Source organism: Panthera onca, chromosome D2, assembly GCF_046562875.1.
Source record: "Panthera onca isolate mPanOnc1 chromosome D2, mPanOnc1 haplotype 2, whole genome shotgun sequence".
NCBI lineage: Eukaryota > Metazoa > Chordata > Mammalia > Carnivora > Felidae > Panthera > Panthera onca.
Genome location: NC_138349.1, coordinates 65,012,538 through 65,035,495, shown reverse-complemented (window position 1 = coordinate 65,035,495; position 22,958 = coordinate 65,012,538). Strand labels below are relative to the sequence as shown.

The window sequence follows — 22,958 nt, the reverse complement described above, 5'->3', positions numbered from 1 at the left end:
ATGAACACTTGGTGACCAATAAGTATGTCGTTGTTAATATGCCCCTTAAAGTCTTTCATTCTGTGGTAGGACCCCACCTCTTTATATGTCAGTACTGCTTATTATTTCCTTTTCGAGTAGAAACTCCTGTATCCTTTATATTGGTAGAGATCACAATCACATTTTAATGGCCTTCTTTCCTTTGCCAATGAGCACAGGTCTCCTTCTGGCAAAGGTTCACGCAGGAGTCCCTGACCTCCACCTTTGGGGCTTCAAGCTTCCTTCTCCCCCTACAACTTAGGTAGGTTCTTTACAGAAACATTTTTGAAACCATTCAAGTCAACAACACACCTTTCATGCATGTAGTCTGACAGCGCTATGCAAACAGATCAAAACAGCACAGAACAGCTGGGAGCATGGCAGAGAAAAGGAATGTGTAACACGTGGCTTTGGAGAATTTTAGTAGGGAAGCAGCCCGGTGTGTATGAGATGCAGGGGGAGTTGTCAGTGATCGGTGAACATAACCACCAGGAGATGAATGGCTCTGTAAGCTCATACTCATGGAAGATGGAGAGGTCTGTAGGGGAGCGCCTGGCAGGGGATCTGGGGAGAGCAGGGCAGGACCATGCAGTGCCCTGGATGTGAGCAGAGAAATCAAGTCAATACTTTACCAATAGCAGTGAGGCTTCTTAAGTACAGATGTTATGTGGGGAAAACTGTCAAAACACCCTGCAATATATCCAGATTTGGGAGTGATTAGCATGCGCAACTATTTCTTCTAAGCCCATAACTGCACGTTTAGTAGGAAGCAATACTTTAAACCGGTCTTTCCCCCACCCTCCAAAACTGAGTAGCCAAAGCAATGCACGCTCTTAAGTGCATGAAAGCCATATCAACATCCCACCAATGCCACCAAAGCCTGAGATAGATAAAACTTGAGTCTTAAGAACGGTTGCTTCTTCTATCACGATACAAATATCACAGGGGGCATTGGCCTCTACCACAGAAGGTTGTGGGTTATCATCCAATAGAAACTGGCTATTTTTCACTCAATATACCATTTTCCATACTGAGCAATCTAAGCTCCCTTTAGTATATTCTTAAATCTCATACAATCATCAGAATAAGTTGAATGCATGGGAAATTGAGTGAAGCACAAGTAATTTATTAGAAGAAATCTTATTTAACTCCTGGTCAATGAGAACAGAAAGCATTGACATAAAGAAGGCTTGTTTAACAGGAGAAGGTGAAATTGTGGTAATAAATTCCTTCCCAACACCATCTCTCATTTTCATTCCTTTTTGGCTTTCCCTGAAGAGAAATGATGGAGGTACTTCCTTCCTGTACTGTTCATGTTTTCTCCTGAGAGCAAGACTAGCTGTAGATACAGGAAAGCCTCCATATCAGCCTGAATGCCAGATGGGAGGTCTCTGGGATTAAGCTCCTTAACTCTTTTGAAAGGAAACTATGTAAAACCAGCAAGATCATTCCACCACACAAGAAAGTGTGAAGTGAAAGGGTAAAGAGACTTTACCCAGACTTCTCAGCAATCCTCTCTGAATTCATAAAGGTAAAAGGACTTGTCCCATGCCACTTATCCAATAGTAATACACAGTCATTCCTCTCAGCAATATTAACTGATAATGCACTATGTATCAGGTACTCTTCTAGACACTGAGGATACAGCAATTAAAGATGCAAATCACTCATGCTTATCTTCATGCTCCTTTCTAGTGGAGAACAAAGACAATAAGCAAGAAAAATATGTACACTAGGTGCTGTGTTAGGTAGTGACAAGTGCCAAACAGAAAATAAAGCAAGGAAGAAGGACAGAAATATTAGGGAACAGAAGATACTTTTGGAATGAGGTGACCAGGGAGGGCCTCACTGAGCAGCTGACATTTCAGTAAAGACCTGAGGAGGTGAGGGAGCTAACATGCTGCTATCTACGGGGGAGAGCCCTGTGGAAAAGGAAACAGCTCATGCAAAGGCTCTAAGGCAGGTTGTCTCCCTTGGGTGAGGGGGGAAATAGCAGGAGCTGAGCTCAGGAAGGCAATGCTGGACCGAGGTAGGGAGGGCCTCATGGGGTCTGGCTCTTACTTTGAATGAACTGGTGGACCGTTGGGATTTTTTAAGCGGAATAACATAATTTATGTTTGAACAGGAGAGCTGACCAAATGGTGGTGGTGGTGTTGGTGGTAGTGATGGTGGTGGTGGAGGGGGCATGTCAGGGGGAAAAGGCAGAAGGATGGAACCAGTGAAAAGGTGACAATCCCGAGAGAGAGGCGATCGGACTTTGGCCTGGGAGCAGTGCAGGTGGTGAGAAGTGGCCGCATTCCCTATATTCGTGCAGCGGAGAGTCAGCAGGGTTTGCTGACGGACCGCGTGTGGGATATGCCCAAGAGGTGTCAAGGATGATGCTAGAGAGCTTGTGCTGAGTGATTCTGTATTCCCTGTTCCTGGTGCTGACATCTGTACTTTAGCATCTCTAACACTGAACTGTAATTATTATGTTGCTGTCTCCCTGCTGTACCCTGAGTTTCTTCTTCAGGGACTTTGTTCCATTCCTATTAGTTCCTCTTGCATGGTGTATATATAACACAGCGTTTGTGACAAAAGAGGCTCCCAATGACTGTTTACCAAGTAAAAAGGCCTTCTAGATATTGAAGGATAAAGGACGTAGATGCAAATACGTCTGCAGTCCTGAAGTCTAAAAGAAAGGAGTTCAGGCGTATAGTAAGTCAGTTATGGAATACGTTTTAATAAAGAATGAAAACACTATGTGAGCTATTATATTTCTTCAGACAATTACTGCTGAAAGGCAGCCATATAATATCTCTGGTATACAGCAGAGATTAACCAGTTAATATATATTTCTTAATTATTGGAATTTATCTAAAAAGTCCATTTACCCCATCTAATTGGATAGTTTTATAACACTGGGATAATAATGTATTAACGATCACTTCATGGAGTTAGATAATCTCCAGAAGCAAAGGAAATGTAAAGAAATAGGTTACTTTCAACCCACTAATTTCTGTGTTACACAGAATCAAGGCTGAAGGGAACACCCTCTATTTCACAGACCATCTTGTTTTTTTTTAAAAAAACATAGCAAACACTAAAAACAAAAATCAGTAAGATAGAAAGATAGCCAAGGTGATAAGTTGAAAAGACAATCTGCTAATTTGCTTTATCTTTCTGTAATTCAGCACTGTCCTTCAGATGATATCTAGGCTGGGGACACAGGGGTTCCAGGGGAAGAATAAAGTGGTGGAACGATTTTGGAAACCTAATGAATGGCCAATATTAAAAGTTACTGATAGAACTGTTGATAAGGTTCACTAAGAAACATATCTGTGAAAGTGTTCTGTAAACTTTACACTACCAATTATTGTCCAACAAATATGATCACGGGTTCAAAAGTCACCACAGGATATATTTTATATGTTGTAGCCAATAAGAATTGTGGAACATTCTCATCAAGAGATGTTTTCCTTTTGGTGTACCAGCTCATGTCGTTAACTGAAATATAACTGCTGAAAGCTAGTAACAGAATCATCCTCGGAAGACACTGCAGAATTACTCAACAGTCTCTTTTTTCTTACCACCTAATGTAAAAGGGAAAACTGTAGTGCTGAAATATATTTCCTCATCAGAATGTTATGGTATAGAAACATCACAAACTGATGAGAAGTTAACACACTTAGCTATTATTTGACCCAACTGGTCAAGCTTGCAGTTATTAAGTAGTAATAGAAAAAAAGGTAGTAAGAAGGCAGAACACAAGACGTTAATATACTGAACAATGTGTATGTCCTATTCTCCTTACCTATTCCAGTGGCCTCATTATTCATGTCTCTATGGCACCTTTTGAGGCCATCAATGCTTTTCTGGGCTGCCACAATGGACAGTTTTTCCTAGTCACGTGACCAGCGTTTGGGCAGCAGCCAGCATCTGTCTAGGTCCTGGAACACGAGTGACCCCACTCATCAATCAAGTCCTGTTGCTATCTCATTTGGCACTGTTGTTTCTCAAGGACAGATTCATCCTGGGGCCAGGGCTCAGTTGGACAAAGAAATTCCAGCTTTCTGATGTTTTGTCTTCTGGTCACAATATGAGATGTAGCAGTTCAGAGCAGGAAGGACAGTGCGGGACAGTAGGCTGAGGGTGGTACAGAGCACGGCATGTTTTCTGTCTGCCGGATGATCTGGCATCACGGAAATCTTGTTTGGGTGTTTTAGTGCACAATCTACAAATCTCCACCACATTTAAGTTTTTGAATCCTTTCTATGCATTTAGTCTGATGCATTTTTGTTTATTTGTTTTGGTTAAGCACAAAGCAGTAATAATCCACCTTCAATTTTTTTACTTACTGCCCTCATCTTTGGGCAAATGAATTTAAAATAAATAAATAAATAAATAAATAAATAAATAAATAAATTTAAAAATATGATTATTTAAAAAGCTTTTTCAGTATTTATCTTTGAGAGAGAGAGAGAGAGAGAGAGAGAGAGAGAGCACGAGTAGGGTAGGCACAGAGAGAGAGGGAGACACAGAATCCAAAACAGACTCCAGGCTCTGAACTCTTAGTACAGAGCCCAATGTGGGGCTCGATCCCACAAACTGAACTATGAGATCATGACCTGAACCAAAGTCAGACGCTTAACTGACTGAACCACCCAGGTGCCCCTAAAATATGATTCTTATAAGGATCTTGGAAATGACACTAAGAGGACAAACAACCTTACAACTGGAAAATCGTTAGTATTGACATAAGTAATTTTCTATTTAAGAGGGCACTTGTTGGGATGAGCACTGGGTGTTGTATAGAAACCCATTAGACAATAAATTTCATATCAAAAAAGAAAAAAGGAATACTCCTTCAAACAAGGCTTTACAAAAATAATTCACAAATCTAAAAATATTTGTGGAGAAAAGGTGGGTTTCAGGGTGTGGGTCAGTGTACCTCCATTCTTTTTCTCCTGGTCTAGCTCATCTCCTAGCTCATCTTTTCATTTGCTCATTCATTAAGGGAGGTTAGGCACCAGTGTTTTCTGTCTTTGTCACTTTCACATAGGTACATGATTTGTGATTCTTACTATAAAAATGCAAACATAAAATTCAACCTAGTGAAATAGTTTGGAGTTTGTTACAATGGCATTTCCTTGTAAATGCCTTAGAAGAGCCTGCCATGTACAAGACTGATGGACAGATTCATGCACTCATTCAACTAACATTCATTAAACTCTTACTATGTGCCACGCCCACGCATAGGGCAGACAGACAAAATTCCTGTTCTACAGATAGTAGGAGTCATAGCATAAGGACAACTGAAGAAGATGATGAAGGAGCCAACTTTCAAGTGGTGTGATCATAGTGATGAGAGGGATTTGCCAAGGAGTCCTGAGGAACATAAGGAGGGACATTTCACCTGGATCCTGAAGGTAACAGGGAGTTGGGGGGAGAGTATGAAGGGGACTTCTGGGAATTTGTGCCTCTTATTCTAAAGTCTTAGAATAGTTGTGGTAATTAAGTAGGTAAAGAATAGGCAGGTGGGAGTATAATTTCTATGCATGTGTAATGCACATTTGTGGGCCTAGAGGCTACAGACCATACACAATTAAAATATCGGGTTATGTCTGGAGCAAGACAGGAGGTTGGACAGGCAGGCTGGGACTCAGTCCAGAGAAACAAACCGGAGTGGAGCCTCATATCCGATGTGCAGCTACCTCACCCAGGGAAAGGACACTTCTCGTCCAGCTCTGCACCTGATTCTCAGCCAAGGTGAATGAGCACAAAACAGACAAGGTCATCTGTACATTCCCACAGGTTCTCATTGCACCCTCCAGTTCCAGAATGAACCAACTACAAAAGACCACATGGTTACTATTTGATGGGGAAACAGAGAAATAGAAAACTTTCAGGGAACTGTGGGGTCAGCTATCACAGGGTACCTGGTCCAATGTATCTTCTTAGAAAAAGATACAAACATAACCACAGCCGAAAACACAGGCCACTTGGTCAGACTCTGATCCACACAGCTGAGGGCTTATCTCTGGGAAAAGGGGAATCAGCATGATTTGGGGACAATTTGATAGTGTTTCATTATTGAGTCTTGAGATTCAAGACCATCCTGTTTCCCATACTCTTCTATTAAGGATCTTGTCCCATTTCCTGCCCTAAGTGCACACAAATAATTTGTATTTCAGTGAGAATTAACTCTAAATTCTATAAATTAAAACATATGTTGTCTACCACATACATTTCCTCAGACATAATAGATTTTTTTGTTCATAAAAATACTTGTACTTAAAAAATATTGAGATACAATTTAAATACAATAAACTTGGGGCGCCTGGGTGGCGCAGTCGGTTAAGCGTCCGACTTCAGCCAGGTCACGATCTCGCGGTCCGTGAGTTCGAGCCCCGAGTCAGGCTCTGGGCTGATGGCTCGGAGCCTGGAGCCTGTTTCCGATTCTGTGTCTCCCTCTCTCTCTGACCCTCCCCCGTTCATGCTCTGTCTCTCTCTGTCCCAAAAATAAATAAAAAACGTTGAAAAAAAATTAAAAAAAAATAAATACAATAAACTTTGCACACTTAAAGTGTTCAGTCTGATTAGTTTTGACTTATGTACGCACCCCAATACTATCATCCCTATCAAAATCATGAACATTTCCATCACCTCCAAAGTTTCCTGTGTCCCTTTGCAATCCATCCCTCCCTCTTCGTCCTCTTTCCCAGGCAACCAGTGATCCACTTTCTATCACCATGGATTGCATTTTCCGGAATTTTATAGACATGATATCACACAGTATGTGTTCCTTTCCTCTGGTTTTCTTCACTTAAAAGCTTTGTCTCTAATCTTTAAGAGATTCTTCCCTTTTGACTGAGGTTCAGTAAAGAGCATGATAATCATGATGATTCCGCAGTAGTGCTTACCAAAGCATGCCTTGAGGACCACCTGCTTTATAATCATCCAGGGACTGGCTAAAATGTGCTGATTTACCTCTCCCTAGAACTCTGACATCAGAATAGCCAGCATATGCGGGCATACTTAAACCTGCAATTTAGTTCAACCTTTTAGGGAACGACGGTTCCTGTTTCTGGGTCTAGCTACTTATTCCTCTAAGTCTTTCTATTGTTTTGTTTTTTTCTCTAAATTTTTTTTTAACATTTATTCATTTTCGAGAGACAGAGAGAAACAGAGCGTGAGTGGGGGAGGGGCAGAGAGCGAGGGAGACACAGACTCTGAAGCAGGCTCCAGTCTCTGAGCTGTCAGCACAGAGCCCGACACGGGGCTCAAAACTATGGACCACGAGATCATGATCTGAGCCAGAGTCGGATGCTTAACCGACTAAGCCACCCAGGTGCCCTGGTTTTTCTACAGTTTTCTATAACCTGGGCAAACCTTTAGGCCACAGCAGGACACAGGACTTTAAGACAAAGGTTGCAATAATTTTCCTAGATCCCATTGTGCCCACATTTAGAAGCGTGGTTTGAGTTACTTTTCCATATAGTACATGCATTGTGAACTTTCCTCCTTTTCAAGTCTACCATGGGGGTCAGGACTCTAGCGAAGACAGTCCTGTGAGTGAGTAGGACTCCTTTATCACAGGTGCAAAATTCAATGAGGTGCCAAAAAACTACATAATCCAGGTGCCCAATATTAAAAAAACAACAAACAAATAAAAAACAAAATTAAGGCAAAATAAATCCCTGGTGAACAAAATATCAAAATATTAAATAAAGTCAGGACCAGTAACCTTGCCATACTGAGCCATACTGAGTTTGAAGCAGAAAGAAAAAATTAGTGATCCTATCTTTTAAAAGTTATTACTATTTATATTTTATGCCCAATGTGAGTGCCTTATTGCCTCAGCCTAGTCCTGGCCCAGGCTCACCTCCACCTGATATATTTCACTGTCCAACAGGCTTTTTGCTGTCCTGAAATTGTCATTAGAATGTTACTTCTGGCCCAGCATTTATAATGCGCCAGGGACAAGAAGAGCTCATTCAAAGCACCCTATCTGGACACATTAGACATTTCCTACTTTTCCCCTTGCCATTAACCACAAGTACAGCCAATCCCAGACAAACACATAAACACTGGTCACCCATAGTCCTGAATTTTTTTTTTTTAAATTTTTTTTTTTTTCAACGTTTTTTATTTATTTTTGGGACAGAGAGAGACAGAGCATGAACGGGGGAGGGGCAGAGAGAGAGGGAGACACAGAATCGGAAACAGGCTCCAGGCTCCGAGCCATCAGCCCAGAGCCTGACGCGGGGCTCGAACTCACGGACCGCGAGATCGTGACCTGGCTGAAGTCGGACGCTCAACCGACTGCGCCACCCAGGCGCCCCAGTCCTGAATTTTTAAAAGAGCCTCAACCAAGCATTCAAAATGGGATGTATTCATGGTGTATCTGATTACATGTGCCTTCAGCATGAAACTAGACCTATCTAAATAGACACACAGAAACCATGGCTCTGATTAATATTATCATTTAAAACACATACTGCACTTCTCATAGGAGCTAACATTTGAGAAAAATCCGCGTGTGAAAATAATCTGTATTAATAAATGAGTTCCAACCGAACAGAAAATATGCCCAGAAACTGTGGGGTGTAAGGGCAAGGTTCTGCATGTTTAAGTTCACTTTTTTAGGGGAAAGCATGCCATATAAAGGACCCAAGGCTCCTACTCACTCTCAGAAAGTTCACTTGGATGTATTATTTTTAATGAAAATGAAAGCACTCATGTTTAGCTATACAAAGAATTAAGCTATTTGTTATGTATTAAAGAATTTACGAGGCACAATGGCATACTAGAGCTGGTGACAGATGGAGAATACTGGTCTTCAGTGTCCACATAGAACAGCATACAAATTAGACTGGACTAGGGATAAATTTAAGGTAAGCTTGTCATCAGCCATCATCACCAGCCATGACAGCACGGTGGAAAGGGAAGGTATGGGTTCTGGAGTCCGACAGAACTAGCAGGAAAAGTTCAGTTCTACTCTTTCCTAGCTGACTGACCTTGGCCCCTTTCTGTGCCTGTTTGCTCAACTGTGAAATGAGCCTACTTTGCAGGGTCACCACAAGAATGAAGTGGTGGACATCAGGCACAGGCCCGGCCTTGATTAAATTGTAGCTGTTGTTATCACCACCTTCAGTGCCACAAGCTTTATGATGTGTTTGAAGGTTATCCGATCCTGAGACAGATCAATGCTGGAGGTTTTCAAGGAAAGGAAACATAAAATTTGTAATTATTTACGTGTGGGGTGACTATACGAGAGGGACAGGGGCCCAGATATCCTGTTGAAAGGCAGAGCCCACCCTCCTTGTCTCCCTTTTTAGTGCCTAATTGTGAACATTTCATTCTTATAATAGTTTGAGAGAAAAACCGAGAGTGATACCCCTTTATTATTTTAGAGAGGGAGAGAGAGAGTGTGTGTGTGAGGAGGGGAGAGGGAGAGAGAGGGAGAATCTTAAGCAGGCCCTATGCTCAGCGTGGAGCCTGATGCGGGGCTCCATCCCATGACCCTGGGATCATGACCTGAGCCAAAGTCAAGACTCAGATGCTCAACAAACTGAGCCACCCAGCTCCAACCCCGCACCTCCCCACCCCCGCCGCCACTTTAAAAAGAGGCTGTTTTCTTGCCAAAAAAGGGCAGCTGATCACAGTCCTGGTTACTAGGTATAGTTTTGTTCTTGATATTTTAAAAGAGCCAGAAAAAGTTCATCCAAAGTGGATAGAAAGTAGGTGGTGGGAAGAAAGGCTGCAAGAGTTGGAGTCCTTCACTCCAGACAAGACAGGGTTTGACGGATTCTAAATGTGTTAAGTGGTGCTGAGGCTGCTGTGCCACCTTCCTTCTCCATCCACAGAAGGACTCCCGTACTCAACATTTTTTCTTGGATGGATGATTTCCCTTCCTGAAGAAAAGGGGTCACCTAGATGACCTTGTGAGGCCTGTTCCAGTTCTAAGCCTTCGCACAAATACTGAAGAGCAAAGAGACACCCAGCTCGTCAATGTGGGGGTGGGTTGCAGCCGCATCTGTTTAAAATGAGGCTGAGGTAGCTTGGTACAGAAGAAAGAGTGGGGGCTGGGATTCAGGCAGAGGTGGGTTGGAATCTGCCTCTGAAACTCACTCTTGGGCAAGTTACGGGAGTAAAAGAACTCAGCTCTGTCCTCCCCTGTAGCATGGAGATAATCTCTGCCTTCTAGGGTTCCTGAAAGGATTAACTGAAATAATGTTGGCAAGGCACCTAATATTTTGACTGGCACATATAAGCCTTTGATAAATTGGAGCTATTATTCCAGTTGGTTGAAAAATGGGGTGAAAGATTAACGCCCTTCTGCTTATAGTTATACAAATTCCAGTAGGCAGACCGACACCACCGTGGCCTACAGGATCCACACTGCAAGTGGAGCCTGTCCACACCAGACAATGTTTGAGGGGACAACTTATTAACCACTGTGGTCCTTAGGGGCAGAAGACACCAAAGATGAGGCCTAAGGCATCTTGGTAGGGCTCTCGTTTCTCTCACTGTCACCAAAAGAATCACAGGAATTATTTTAAAAAGGTTCCAAATACATCCAGGTATAAAGAATATATCACATCCCACTGATTTGTCATTCACACCAAGTACAGTAAAAAACATCTGTCAAAAAGCAGGTTTGCAAACCAAATGGACTGTCATAAATTGTAATTAGGATTTTTTTCCTTCACGAATGACACAAAGCTAAAAATGGAAGTCATCAAGAAATTGATCAGCTCTTGCAAAGCAATGAAATACAGTGGCCAGAACCCTATATCAAGTAAAAGGCACTCCTATTACCATCAGACTTTTCCACAAAATGCAATTTTTTGGTGTTACATCAATGTGGAATTGCATAATATTTAGCATTTACAGAAAGATGCTGGAGGCTGAGGCAGAACAGCTCTGCTTTTTGTTCTTTACCAGTAGTGCGGTCTGTGGCAGGACACCTGTGAGGCTGTGGAGAACTGGAGAGGACAGAGGAAATACAAGGTACAAACATGCATATAAAGTGAGGCCCACGGAGAGCTGGGCCAGAAACATGGGAGTGTTTCCTGAAGCCCTTCTGTGTCATTCGGAGAATCAAACTTGGCTTGGAAAACACATCCTGTTTCCATCAAAGGAGGAACAGGTTACAGCTGATAGAACCGAGCTTTACAGACAAGGGAGCAGAACAATGCAGTCTGAACTGATGCAGTCACATGAAAGAGCAGCCTATTTTTGTTGGGTATAAACAAACACAGGCATGACACGTGGTGAAGTGACTCCAGATACATCAGGAGCTGGACAAGGCCCAGTGTGGATGCCTGTCAGTGTGAGATCTATGAAGGCCATCATGCCATTAAATCAATCCTAAGCAGGAATCTCACATGACAGTGAAGCAGCCCTTGTATTACCCAAAGATAAGCGTTACATTAAACCAAGTAAAACTCGGGGCCAAGTTAAAACTCGTTCTTTTCAACTGTGTAACATTCCAGTGGCAACATGAAACGGTCCAGAGCAGCTAAACCCAAAACCTTCAGTAAGCTCATCAATAAGCCCATCATCTTCGGACAGCTGTTTGGAAGTGAGGGTGCAAAATGTCCACAGAAATCTATCACATCCATCCTTACTTTGCTTAAAGTCATCATTTTATGATGCTTTAGATATTACAAATCCAACTGCATGGTCCTTAAGTGGCACTTTACTATTATTGTTTGTATGTGTGGAATAACTGGACAAAAGAAAAACCACAAAGTGGCAACTAATATAATAATCAAGAACACCATGGAAAGAAAAGAAATGATAAAACAGGATTTTCAAGGAGAGGAAAAGTATCTACAACTCTGGAAAGTAATCTCAAAAGTCCTCATTACCAAGGGGACATTAACATCGATGTTTTACTTCCCAGATGCCCTTTTCTGAGTCCCCACGAACATCCTTGGTCTAAGTGGCAGATTCTCTCAGGGTGTGAACAACTTCTTAGGAATAGGGCAAACCCTTTCAGCAGTTTATTGAGTGGTTCAGACCACTTGGATAAATGCCAATAAAAGTCTGCTCAGAGCCTTAGAGAGCCACCGGCTTGGAGAAATGTGTGGGGCTCCCAGGTGGCTGAGTACGTTGGGTGTCTGACTTCGGCTCAGGTCATGATCTCACGGTTCGTGGGTTCGAACCCCACATCAGGCTCTGTGCTGATAGCTTGGAGCCTGGAGCCTGCTTTGGATGCTGTCTCTCTCTCTCTCTCTGTCCACCCCCTCTTGTGCTCTGTCTCTCTTTCAAAACTGAATAAACATTAAAAAAAAAAAGGAATAGAGGTGCTTTCAGAAATGATTATCTCAATGCCAAGGAGTAACTCATGTGGTTGGAGTATCTGCCTAATCCAATCCTGCGAGGTAACAGGACATTTGAGGTTAACGAGGGACAACTGATTCATGACACCTAAATTCTAAACTTACGATAAAATGTGTTAATTTACAATTAAGAGGTAAGAAAATCTCTTTATCTGGGTTTTGATAGCTTATAACACATTCATCGAGAGAAAGACCTTAAGTTATGGTGGCAAGAAGTTGCTGAATATTCTAAGGCAATTTGACCATGTTCCTAGTGTTATTAATGTCCTTCTAGATTTACTACAGGGATTTCACTTGATTTTTCCTTCTTCTGGAATTTTGCTTGATTTTTAATGTAAAATACACATTAGTGCTTCAGTTCATTTTGGAAACGTGCCTTGTGAAGGATTTCAGAGATATTTTTCTTTCTTTTCAAAAATGACCTTCAAATAAAAATAATAGACTTTCAGATAACAAAGCCCAAAGCGAAAAACATCAGACTCTGCTAATGCGGTCAGGAAAAGACCAAAGAGACCTTCTGAAGTGGGGTGGCCGAGTGCTGAAATAACTTAAAACATTTTAGCAAAAGGTAAATAAAGTACCATTCAGGAAACCTGCCATCAAAGCAGCCAGGGCCAGAGGGCACACCAGAAACCTCTAGCTAACGTCCCAGTTTGACTAACACTGGTTGTTTCAAATGAGGGACTTCCTGGGAGGAACCTAGCGTCAAGGCAGACTGCTTTTCTTGACATCAGAAAAAATTCCACATTTTTTTTCTTTTTTCTTAAACACAGCGCAGAATCCAACACATTTCAAGGCCATGTGATGTGGCTTTTGTTGCTTTATGAAGCAGCTGCAGGTTTGGAAAAGGAAATTGTATTCAGGTTCAAACACACTACACTGGTCTTGGTTTACCTGCCATATGCAAAACGCCTGTCTTTGTGATGATCGCCAAAAGTATCCCAAAGCCTGAGAGAAACGCTCACTTCATCAACAACATCCCGGGAACGCTCCAGGACCTGCAGGAGAGAGAGTGCAGTCCTGCTCAGTGTCACTCAGAGGCTCCTCAGGAGAAGGATGTCCAGGTCAGCACACCTCAAGCCTCACTTGACCCACCTGCCTTTAGTTTTGCCATTGCATCTAACAGGACCTGAGCTAAGTCCTAATTCTCTTTCTGGAATCACGTGACCCAAACCCTCCTCATTCAAGAAACCGCAGCCATACGCCCGAGTTTGCGTTTTACTTTTGTTTTCTCTTGTGGCACTAAACACATAAGCTTTCTTTCGCATGCACAAGTTACCCGTACTCCCTGGCAATAGCAGGGGATGTGCCATCAAATCCGACTGGCAATAGCAGTGATGTGCCCTTAGGAGTCTAAAGAAACTCTGTACGTCTTACCTCCTGGCACACTCGGTACTGGTCGATCGCCCACACGGTAGGCACGTGGGTGGCCAGCAGCTGATACTGCGTTAGCGTTGTGTTACACGCTCTGGCACAGATCAAGCGCGTCTTCCCCACGGCGTTGTCTCCCACGACCACACACTTGATGGTTTCAACGTTGGGTCTTTCGTAGTCCATGTCAGTGTCCATTTATAAAACTCTGGAAGAAGAGAGTTACAGAGCAATCACAGGGGAAAGGGGTTCAGGCCGTTTCCCCCTTGTCTGGGCTCTTCGTCGAAGTGCCCAGGCATAAGCGAGAGGTTTGGAACTTCATACTAAACCTAAGTGAAACTCAAGTTTTCTATTTATGTCTCACACAAGTGCAAAAACACCGCCGGCTTGTTATTTTGACCCCAAACGGTTTATGCCGGTTAACATGTTATTTTCTCCTTGGTTTTCTCTAAACACAACCTGCCTACTGAAAATCCATCCAGGCAAATGAGAGTGCTGGCACACATTTATAGCTCACTAGCTACTCATGTTGATCCACCAAAGACACTGGTTACCTGCAGGTTTAACCTTAGACACTGGGGCACGAGCCACCTTGGCAATATTAGTGACCATGCCATCTCAATCTCCCAACGAGCCAATCTCTCTATCCGAAAAGCAGTTTCCTGCAGGCTCTGCACCATCGTGGTGACTTAGGGGAGGCTCAAAAGTGCAAAGAGAGGATCAGCCTGCTTTAACGATGAGTCAACAGTCCAACTGAATTTTTATTTTTTGAATTTTGAATTTTATGAATCAAATTCATAAATTTTATGAATTTGAATTTTATGAATCAAATTCATAAAAACGATATTCTTAAAAGGGGCACCATAAAGCAATGTATTTTTTTTTTTAAATTCTCTTTCTCTCTGTGTTTTCATTAAGAAATCTGGAGCATATGGTGAAGAATGATTTTACCAGGATGAGGAGCTAGTTTGGAATCTCCCTGAAAGCATCAAGAAAGGTTTAAGAGAGTTGCTGAGTGAGGGGTCAAGAGGAAGAGAAAAAGCTGTCATGAGCTCTGCTTCCCCGGGTGGGGGGGTCAGGAACCTCCATAAAACGCAGAGCAGACTGCTTCTTGGCAGCAGCTGGATGGCTGGCCAACCATGGAAGATTCTAAGGTTTTAATGAATTATAATTGCCCTTTTGAGAAAGTCTACTGTTTTTTAATTTTGTTTTTAAAGTAGGCTTCACACCCAGTGCAGAGCCCAACACAGGGCTTGAACTCAAGACCCCAAGATCAAGACCTGAGCTGAGATCTACGGGTAGCATGCTTAAGCAACTGAGCCACCCAGGCACTCTGAGGAAGTAACTGTTAAAAGGAGAAAACTGGTTAGATGGTCACTTTTAATGAGCCAATAATGGTTTTAGTGGTCATATTGGTAAAGAAACTGCTCAGAGTAGGGCCTGATACATAACTGGGGCTCAGTAAGTGTTTGTTTAATTCAACTGATTTGAGAAAAATGATAATTTGGATAATATGAGATTAAGAGTACAGAAGGAGAGACAGAAGAAAGAATATGAAATAGAATGAATACTTTTTCCCAGTTAGGACCATCTGAACATGAGACTGTCTCCTGTAACACCATCACAGGAGGTGATGTTGAACCCGAGACTAGAGACTATTTGGCAAGACTTGAGTGGAGTGATTCAAACAACAGATGTGTGGTGAGGTCAGGATCTGGTCTCAGGATCCTGTCTGTGGTTTATACACCATAGAGAGGCTTAAAATAGATATCTGTGCCCACCAGCAAATGTAGATTCTGAAGGTCTTGGGTGGAGAAAGAGAGGCTTAAGAAAAACTCCAATTCTGATGATCACCCACAGGTGGTGACTCCTCAAATTGATCTTTTTAAATTCTAGTCTATGGTTTTATTAGTTACCTATTTCATAGTCTAACGTGGCAAAAGCCTGACTTTGGCATCAGATCAGTGGTCCTGCAATACCTGCCAGAGAACATTTAGCAAAGTCTGCAGACATCTTTTGCTGTCACAATGGGGTTGGGGGAGAGGCCAGAGATGTTTTGAAACATACTATAATACAAGGTACAGGTCCCACGACACGGAGTAATTGGGGCCCAACGGTCATAGTGCTGAGGTTGAGAAATCTCAGCCTTAGAGGAGATGTGACTTTGAATCCTACTCTCCCCATTTTCCAGCCATTTTGTCACTGGACAAGACATTTGCACTTTCAGCCATAGCTTCCGCATCTGTTAAGTGGGAACTATAGTACCAGGCTCCTAAAGTAGTGAGGATTTGGTGAACTGACTGATGTACCTGACACACCCATGACTCCCAGGATTCTAATCGTGGTGCTGAAGGTGAGTTGAGTGCCTTGAGGGGACAACAAAACAGTCAGGGGAAGCCCAGGATTAGCCGTGAAATCATAAACTTAATAACCACGAAGATCTATACGAAGGACGAATTTCAATAGAGCAATCACAGAGTAATTCAGTGAAAAACAAGCATAAATGCAAGATGGAGCAGAGCTGACTTTGAGTCAAGAAGGCAGGGAAACTTCTGGGTGGGAGTTGGACACAGTTAGCTAAGCGATAATAGAATTGGAAAGGTAGGTTAGAAATATTTTCCTGGGGCATTGCTAGCTTCTAGGATAAAAAATGGTAACACTTGTTGTGGATAAGAAATTTGATATGTTTCTGGTGATATTACTGTAGGGTATATACCCTGTGTCAGAAAAACAGGATCTGTTTGGAGCTTCATAACTCTGGAAACTAAGGTACATTATTTTGATCATCCTAAGTGGTGGAAAATCTTACTCTTTTGAAAGTGAATTTTATTTTTTTAGATGGATAAAAGCCATGGAGAGCCAATCCTTAAAATTCGGGGGAACGTTTGGATTTAGTCAAAACTGAAATAGACACACACAAAATACAGAGTTGGTTTTCTTGTCAGATTGCAAACTAGCTTTGAGAGCAGCCCCCTGAAAGGAACCCCCCAAATAATTTGAATCATGACAGCATTGGTGGAAGAGCTGTGTAGCTTTTACACAAGACTACTTTGAAGGGGATGAAAGCTCTCCTGCTTTTATATTAAGGCTATGATTACAAAACTATCGTTACTTATTTATAGACACACCTCATGCACAGTTCTGAAAAGAATTTCTGTGTCAAGGGTGAGAATAACATCCATGGGTCCTCTAATCTCTAGCAATCTGCTCAAAACCCAAGTGACTGCCAAAGGTGCTAAACCCTGTACAAAGGGGACAACATGGAAGGGAAGTGAAAGGCAGGGCAGAATTAAACACTCGTAGCCCAGCTCACTCACTGCAGACGTGGAATTTCCAGGAAGGGTTTTCTGGATTCCAAATACTGCAAATCTTTTCTTTGGGGTATAAATTTGATTTTGTGGTAATCTAAAAATTATTTTAAGTGTAAGAAGTCACAGCCAAGCATGCAAAGTCATGCTACACATGTATTGTAAACTGATTGTTCATCCTTTATAAATAAAGTTATAATTATAAAAATATGCAATATTATCCTTCTTTACTTGTTATGGGCTCTAATTTATTCATATTTAGCACTCTTACAGTTGAATGAGCTCTTAGGACCATCTGGTTAATGACTATCTGGTTTCTGACTTTCATTTACCTAGAATGAGAGCAATAAATATTATTCCTTTAACACTGTTAATAAATTTCACCACCACGAACCCTGCCTATCAGTGCAGGTACTCTTTTGCCTTTAGATACGAATCTGAGGAAACAAAGAAAGTATAAAAGAAAGAGCTAGAAAGGACTGACACTGGTAGCCTATTACCACGGCAGCTTTGTAATCTTACTCAAAACTGACCTGACCTTCATTTCATACTTTTTCTGAATCCTCGGGACATGGATGCTGACCATTAAGTGTTGAAGGACATACCCGCACACGGTGGATGTCAGAAGCAGTTAAGTTTAGAACTGACCAGTGAACAGGACAACGTGGTGGGTGGGGAATGAGGACTTGGTGAGGTGGCCCAGGGTGGCTGCCCCCTGGGTGTTGGTGCCTACCATCAACTTAGACACTGTGGCCACGATGGCCCCATGTGCTCACACTGTGATTACTGTCACCTTCCGGACTTCAGGTCTCTCCTGAAGGTCCACATTCACCACCAGCTCAGCCTTCTTGTCACGTCCACAGGGCAACACATCCTACATCTAGCCTCTCGGCTGCTCCACCTAACCTTCCCGACACTCTACTTGGGCTGTTCATGCTCTTGGCCACGTGCTGGATATTGTTGTCATCCAGAAACATTTTACCCCTGAAATGTCGAGTTTCAAAATCCTACTCTCGAAGTAAAACTCCTATCTTTATAGCCTCTGCTTGGTGAAACGTGGGCGCGGCAGCAACTCCCATCAGGAGACAGAATCTGTTTCCCTTCCTCTAGAATCTGAGCTAGCCTTGTGACTGCGTGGCCCATTCCAAAAGAATGTGGTGGTGATGCTCTGTGAGTTCCAGAGCCAGGGTCTCCAGAAGGCCTGCAGCTCCACCCTCACGCTGTTGGAATGCTGTTTTGAGGTTGTCCTCTGAGGAAGCTGGCCTAGCCCCACAGAGGACGAGAATTCCCAGTGAGAATAACCGAAGCAGCCCTGCCGATGGCGTCACCAGATGCCATATAGTGTGAGGCTACCTGAATCCTCTAGCCCAGCCAATTGTCCAGCTGAATGAAGCTTTATGAGTGAGCCCAGCTAAGGAATCACCTAGCCAACCTACAGAATCAGGAGAAAGTACAGATTATTGTTTTAAACCACCATGTTTTGGGGTGATTTGTTATCACGAGCAGGGGAGGGGCAGAGAGAGATGCACACAGAATCCGAAGCAGGCTCCAGGCTCTGAGCTGTCAGCACAGAGCCCGATGCAGGGCTCGAACCCATGAACCGTGAGATCATGACCTGAGCCGAAGTTGGATGCTTAACTGACTGAGACACCCGGGTGCCCCTGGATGATCTTTTCCACCTAGGGTTGATGGATCACGCCAACTTTCTCTTCACCATCATCCTCAGCATCTTGTATTGCATGTGTGGGAGGCAGAATAATGGTCCCTCAAGGATGTTAATGTCCTAATCTCTGGGATCTGCGAATACATTCGGCTACATGGCATGGGGCAAATAGGGTAGCAGATGAAATTAAGGTTGCTAATCGGCTGACTTTACTCTAAGGAGCTCATTCCGGATTGTCTGGGAAGGCCCAATGTAGTCTCTCGGGTTCTTTCATATAGAAAAAGGAGGTAGGAGATCAGAGTCAGAGAGATATGTGAAGATGTTACATTGCTGGCTTTGAAGATGGAGCCAAGGGCCATAAACAAGGAGTGCACGTGACCTCTAGAAGCTGAAAAAGGAAGGAGACAGATTTTTCTCCTAGAGCTCCAGAAGGAACGCAGCCTACCAACATCTTAATTTTAGCCCAATGAAACCCATTTCAGATTTTTAACCTCCAGAGCTATAAGATAATACATTTGTTTTGTTTTAAGCCATGACATTTTTGGTAACTTTTTACGGCAGTGATGGCATGATGGCATGCTTTTGCCCCACAGAATGGTTTCCTAAATTCTAAATGTCGTTGGCTGCTTCAGTCCCTTTAACATATACCATTCCTGCAGCCAAGCCTCTACCACTCCTTGTCTGCCTGGAAAACTTCATTCGTTCCTTAAAACCTTATTCAGATATTACCTCCTCTAAAAAGCTTTCCTAATTGCCCTGCCTCCACACAGACTGATTTACTTTCTCCTCTGTATCATAAATGGTTCCGGGAGAATGAATCACAAGCACAAATACACATATACCCCCATTTTTCCTATATTAGCAAACCATAGAATGGTCGTTTGTGAACTTTTTATTTTTCCTGTGGCTATATCTTCAAAGTGCACATCTAATGCCCTTAATGAATCATCAACTGTTTCTGGGGTACTACGGTATGCCAAAGGGCTTGGAATATAAGACTATACCATGCCCCACTTTAGTAAAGCTTTCTTTGACTATTCATTCTGGTCCATAGGTCCCCCATAATTTGTGACCCTCTTCTAGGAACAACCATGACTTGAATAGTGACATAGCCAAATCTGAACTTAGCTGACCTCATCTCCTTTATAAATCATTTCTCTTCCCAATGGTGGTACTTTTTCCTACTTTCAGTCCTTGAGATGATGGCCTTCCTGGTGTCCTGTTCCTCTCTTAAGACACAGGCTCTTAGGAAGTGTCAGACACATTCACTATGGCTCAATGACCATCAGAGTCCTGTCTCCGTAATTCAATAATTCAGAGGCACTGTGGGTGATGAAACTCAAGATATTCTTGCTTGCTCTGGATAGGTGCATTTTAGTACAGAGCCACTCTTTTTTTTTTTTTTTAACATTTACTTATTTTTGAGAAAAAGAGAGAGAGAGAGAGACAAAGAGAGAGAGACAGAGAGAGACAGAGCACAAATGGGAGAGGGGCAGAGAGAGAGGGAAACACAGAATCTGAAGCAGGCTTCAGGCTCTGGGCTGTCAGCACAGAGCCCAACATAGGGCTCAAACCCATGAACCGTGAGATCATGACCTGAGCTGAAATTGGACGCTTAACCGACTGAGCCACCCAGACGCCCCAGTACAGAGCCACTCTTTACGTCCAGGTGAATGTGTGAGTCTCTTCTACCATGAGAAATTCAGATATTAGGGAGGGTGGGCAGGGAAAGTTTATCATTTGTCTATGATATCTTACTAAAGCATTGTCTAATTGCTCCAAATCACCCACCATCGGAATATGCCAACTCTTCCCATCACCTGTGTTGTGTTTCTTGTTCTGCCTGCTCTTTGAATCAGTGTGGTGAGCAGTCCACTCAAAGACAAAACTCTAAGGCCAGAGAAGGCCTCTGTACTTCCAGTTCCATTCAGCTGTTCATAGACAGTTTGAACAATGCTATTGCACAACCACTAAATTTTCTTGTCCTTTAGAAAAGCATATAGTCTGAACTTTGAGAAATAATTTAAGTTGGTCATTAAAAAAAATACTAGTGGAACAAATTTTTGTGTGTTGGAAGAGTTAGCTCAGAAAGAAAAACTGGGAATTGTATATTATTGACAGAAACAAAAGAGAAATGTTAAGAGTTGCATAATAACTGTAGCCAACAGCCAAGTTTCAACTGTGCAGATTTCATTATCCTGAGCTCTTAATCACCAGTCCTAGGCAGGCAGGAGCTGCTCTGTGCATAATATAAACATCTCAGCTGGAATGGAGAACGGGTCCAGATCTGGGAAAGAGGCAGTCAGGGCTGGGCTGCGCTTCCCTAAATCAAAAGTTTAAAGAAATATATCTCTAGCATAAAATCGCCTTTCAAATCAACAATATTTTTTTCAACTGAAAGTTTTGATTAAAACAGAAAGGAAAAGAGTTTAAGTAACAGAAAGGACAGTGCATATAAGTTCAGGAATACAGATAATACAGAGACACCTTTTAAAACATCCACTCATTATCCTCACGAGAGCCCTGTGATAATGGAGATGTCCACAAGATCATGCTCCCCATTTTTTTTAAACTTGTCAGTGGGGAAGGTGAGCCAGGATTGGAAATAAAGTTGCTATCTATCCACTGCCCTTAGTAAATGCTGTCCCAGTTGAAAAATAAGGAATAAAAAACTTAGCTTAAAAGATGCATACATAAAAAATCCAGGCTAGTTTTCAGAACCACCATAAGTAAACTGTATGCTACGTTCTAGACATTCTGGTTGATTTTGTCTACAAATAGGCCAGGTAACCTCTCCTTTGGTGACTTTGCTCTTGCTACTCTACTCAGACATCCTTTCTCATGCCCCTGACCCACCACTGAAATTGTTCTGCACCTTTAGGGCTCAGGCAGTCGTAATTAAAGAAATAATAGGCTGAGTGCTTTATGAGTGGCAGGCCTACAGTATTAGGTATGCAGTGGGAAACAGGCCAGGCGCTATTCTTGCTCTCATGGACTTCGTAATCAGGCGGGGAGGAACAGGTAGTTGTAATCATAGACTTGATTTCAGTTCCTTGAAGAACGAAAGGGTGTTATGAGAAAATAATGGGTGGGAGGCCTGCAGGAAAGACAAGGGAGGCCTCTGTGAGGAGGGCCCATTTTCTGGCTACTTGAAGAATGAGCAGGGCCCAGGCATGAGGAGGGAAAGGAAGCAGGCCCACTGGAGCTGGGGGCAGGGGAACAGGAGAGAGGAAGGTCGGACAGGAGGCAGGTGTCACATTACACACAGCCTTTTAGGCTACAAAGGGGAACCTGAATTTTGTTCTAAGTACAGTGAGAAGACACTGAAATGTAGGCAGAAGAATAACAGGTTCTGATTTGCTTTTTAAAAGCATCACTGATGCGGCACCTGGGTGGCTCAGTCAGTTAACAGTCCAGGTCATGATCTCATGGTTTGTGAGTTCAAGCCCCTCTTCGGGCTCCATGCTGATAGTGCGGAGCCTGCTTGGGATTCCCTCCCTCTCTTTTTGCCACTCTCCCACTTGTGCACATGGTGTGCTCTCTCTCTCTCAAAAAATAAACATTTAAAAAATGTTTTTTTTTAAAGCAAACACTGAGACTGCTGTGTGGAGAACATAGCGTGGGGAGTGGAAGGACTGGTTAGGATGCCCCCAGGTTCTCCGGGGAGAAGGATGGGGGCTTGGACCAGGAACTGGTCGAGATGGAGCAAAGTAGACAGATAATAAGTTACACTTTAGAAGAAGGTGCACTGAAAACATTCTTCCTTTATACCAGGAATTCCTAGGGTATTCAACAAGTTCCAATTTGTCACATTGGCAGTTATGCTTATAGGTGTATGTAGTTGCTTTCACCTCACCAAGATTATACATTTTTGACAGCAGAGACTGTTATTCACCTTTAAATCCTCAAGTCTTTTCAATGCCTTGGCCATTTGTGGCTTTCAATAAATATTTGTTCAGTGGGATATCAAAGTACAGCGATTCCACCTTCCTCAGGAAACCCTCCACCTGGATCCGTTTGCAGACTTGCACTCAGCTATCTCTGGTGACTGATCACTAAGCCCGTGGCCTCGAGAGCAGCAGCATGTGGCTAAGCCCACAGTCAGTGAGAGGAACACCTTGAGGGACATCTGTGTGGCCCATCATGAGAGTGGTATTTGACAGATGGCATCACACCAGCCGTGGCTCCCCATCAGGAAGAGCATCAGTAACCATGGGAACCACCAGGGACCAAGAACCAGGCCCCTTCACCAAATGATAAGGCAGG

General features: G+C 42.9%; 1 protein-coding gene across 10 annotated transcripts in view; it reads right to left on the bottom strand.

The window, feature by feature from the left end:
• Positions 1-22,958, bottom strand: part of RHOBTB1 (Rho related BTB domain containing 1) — a 122,638-nt gene that overhangs the window by 25,052 nt on the left and 74,628 nt on the right. For 9 of the 10 annotated variants that reach the window (XM_060642681.3, XM_060642680.3, XM_060642678.3 and 6 more), the window contains 2 exons: positions 13,728-13,929; positions 13,245-13,348 (listed from right to left, as the gene is read on the bottom strand). In XM_060642681.3, coding sequence (XP_060498664.1) covers positions 13,245-13,348; positions 13,728-13,919 — 296 coding nt within the window. In that variant the 5' untranslated portion in view covers positions 13,920-13,929. Of the gene's footprint in view, positions 1-650; positions 709-13,244; positions 13,351-13,727; positions 13,930-22,958 lie in introns of those variants that run through there. The other variant, XM_060642688.3, reaches the window with a different exon arrangement.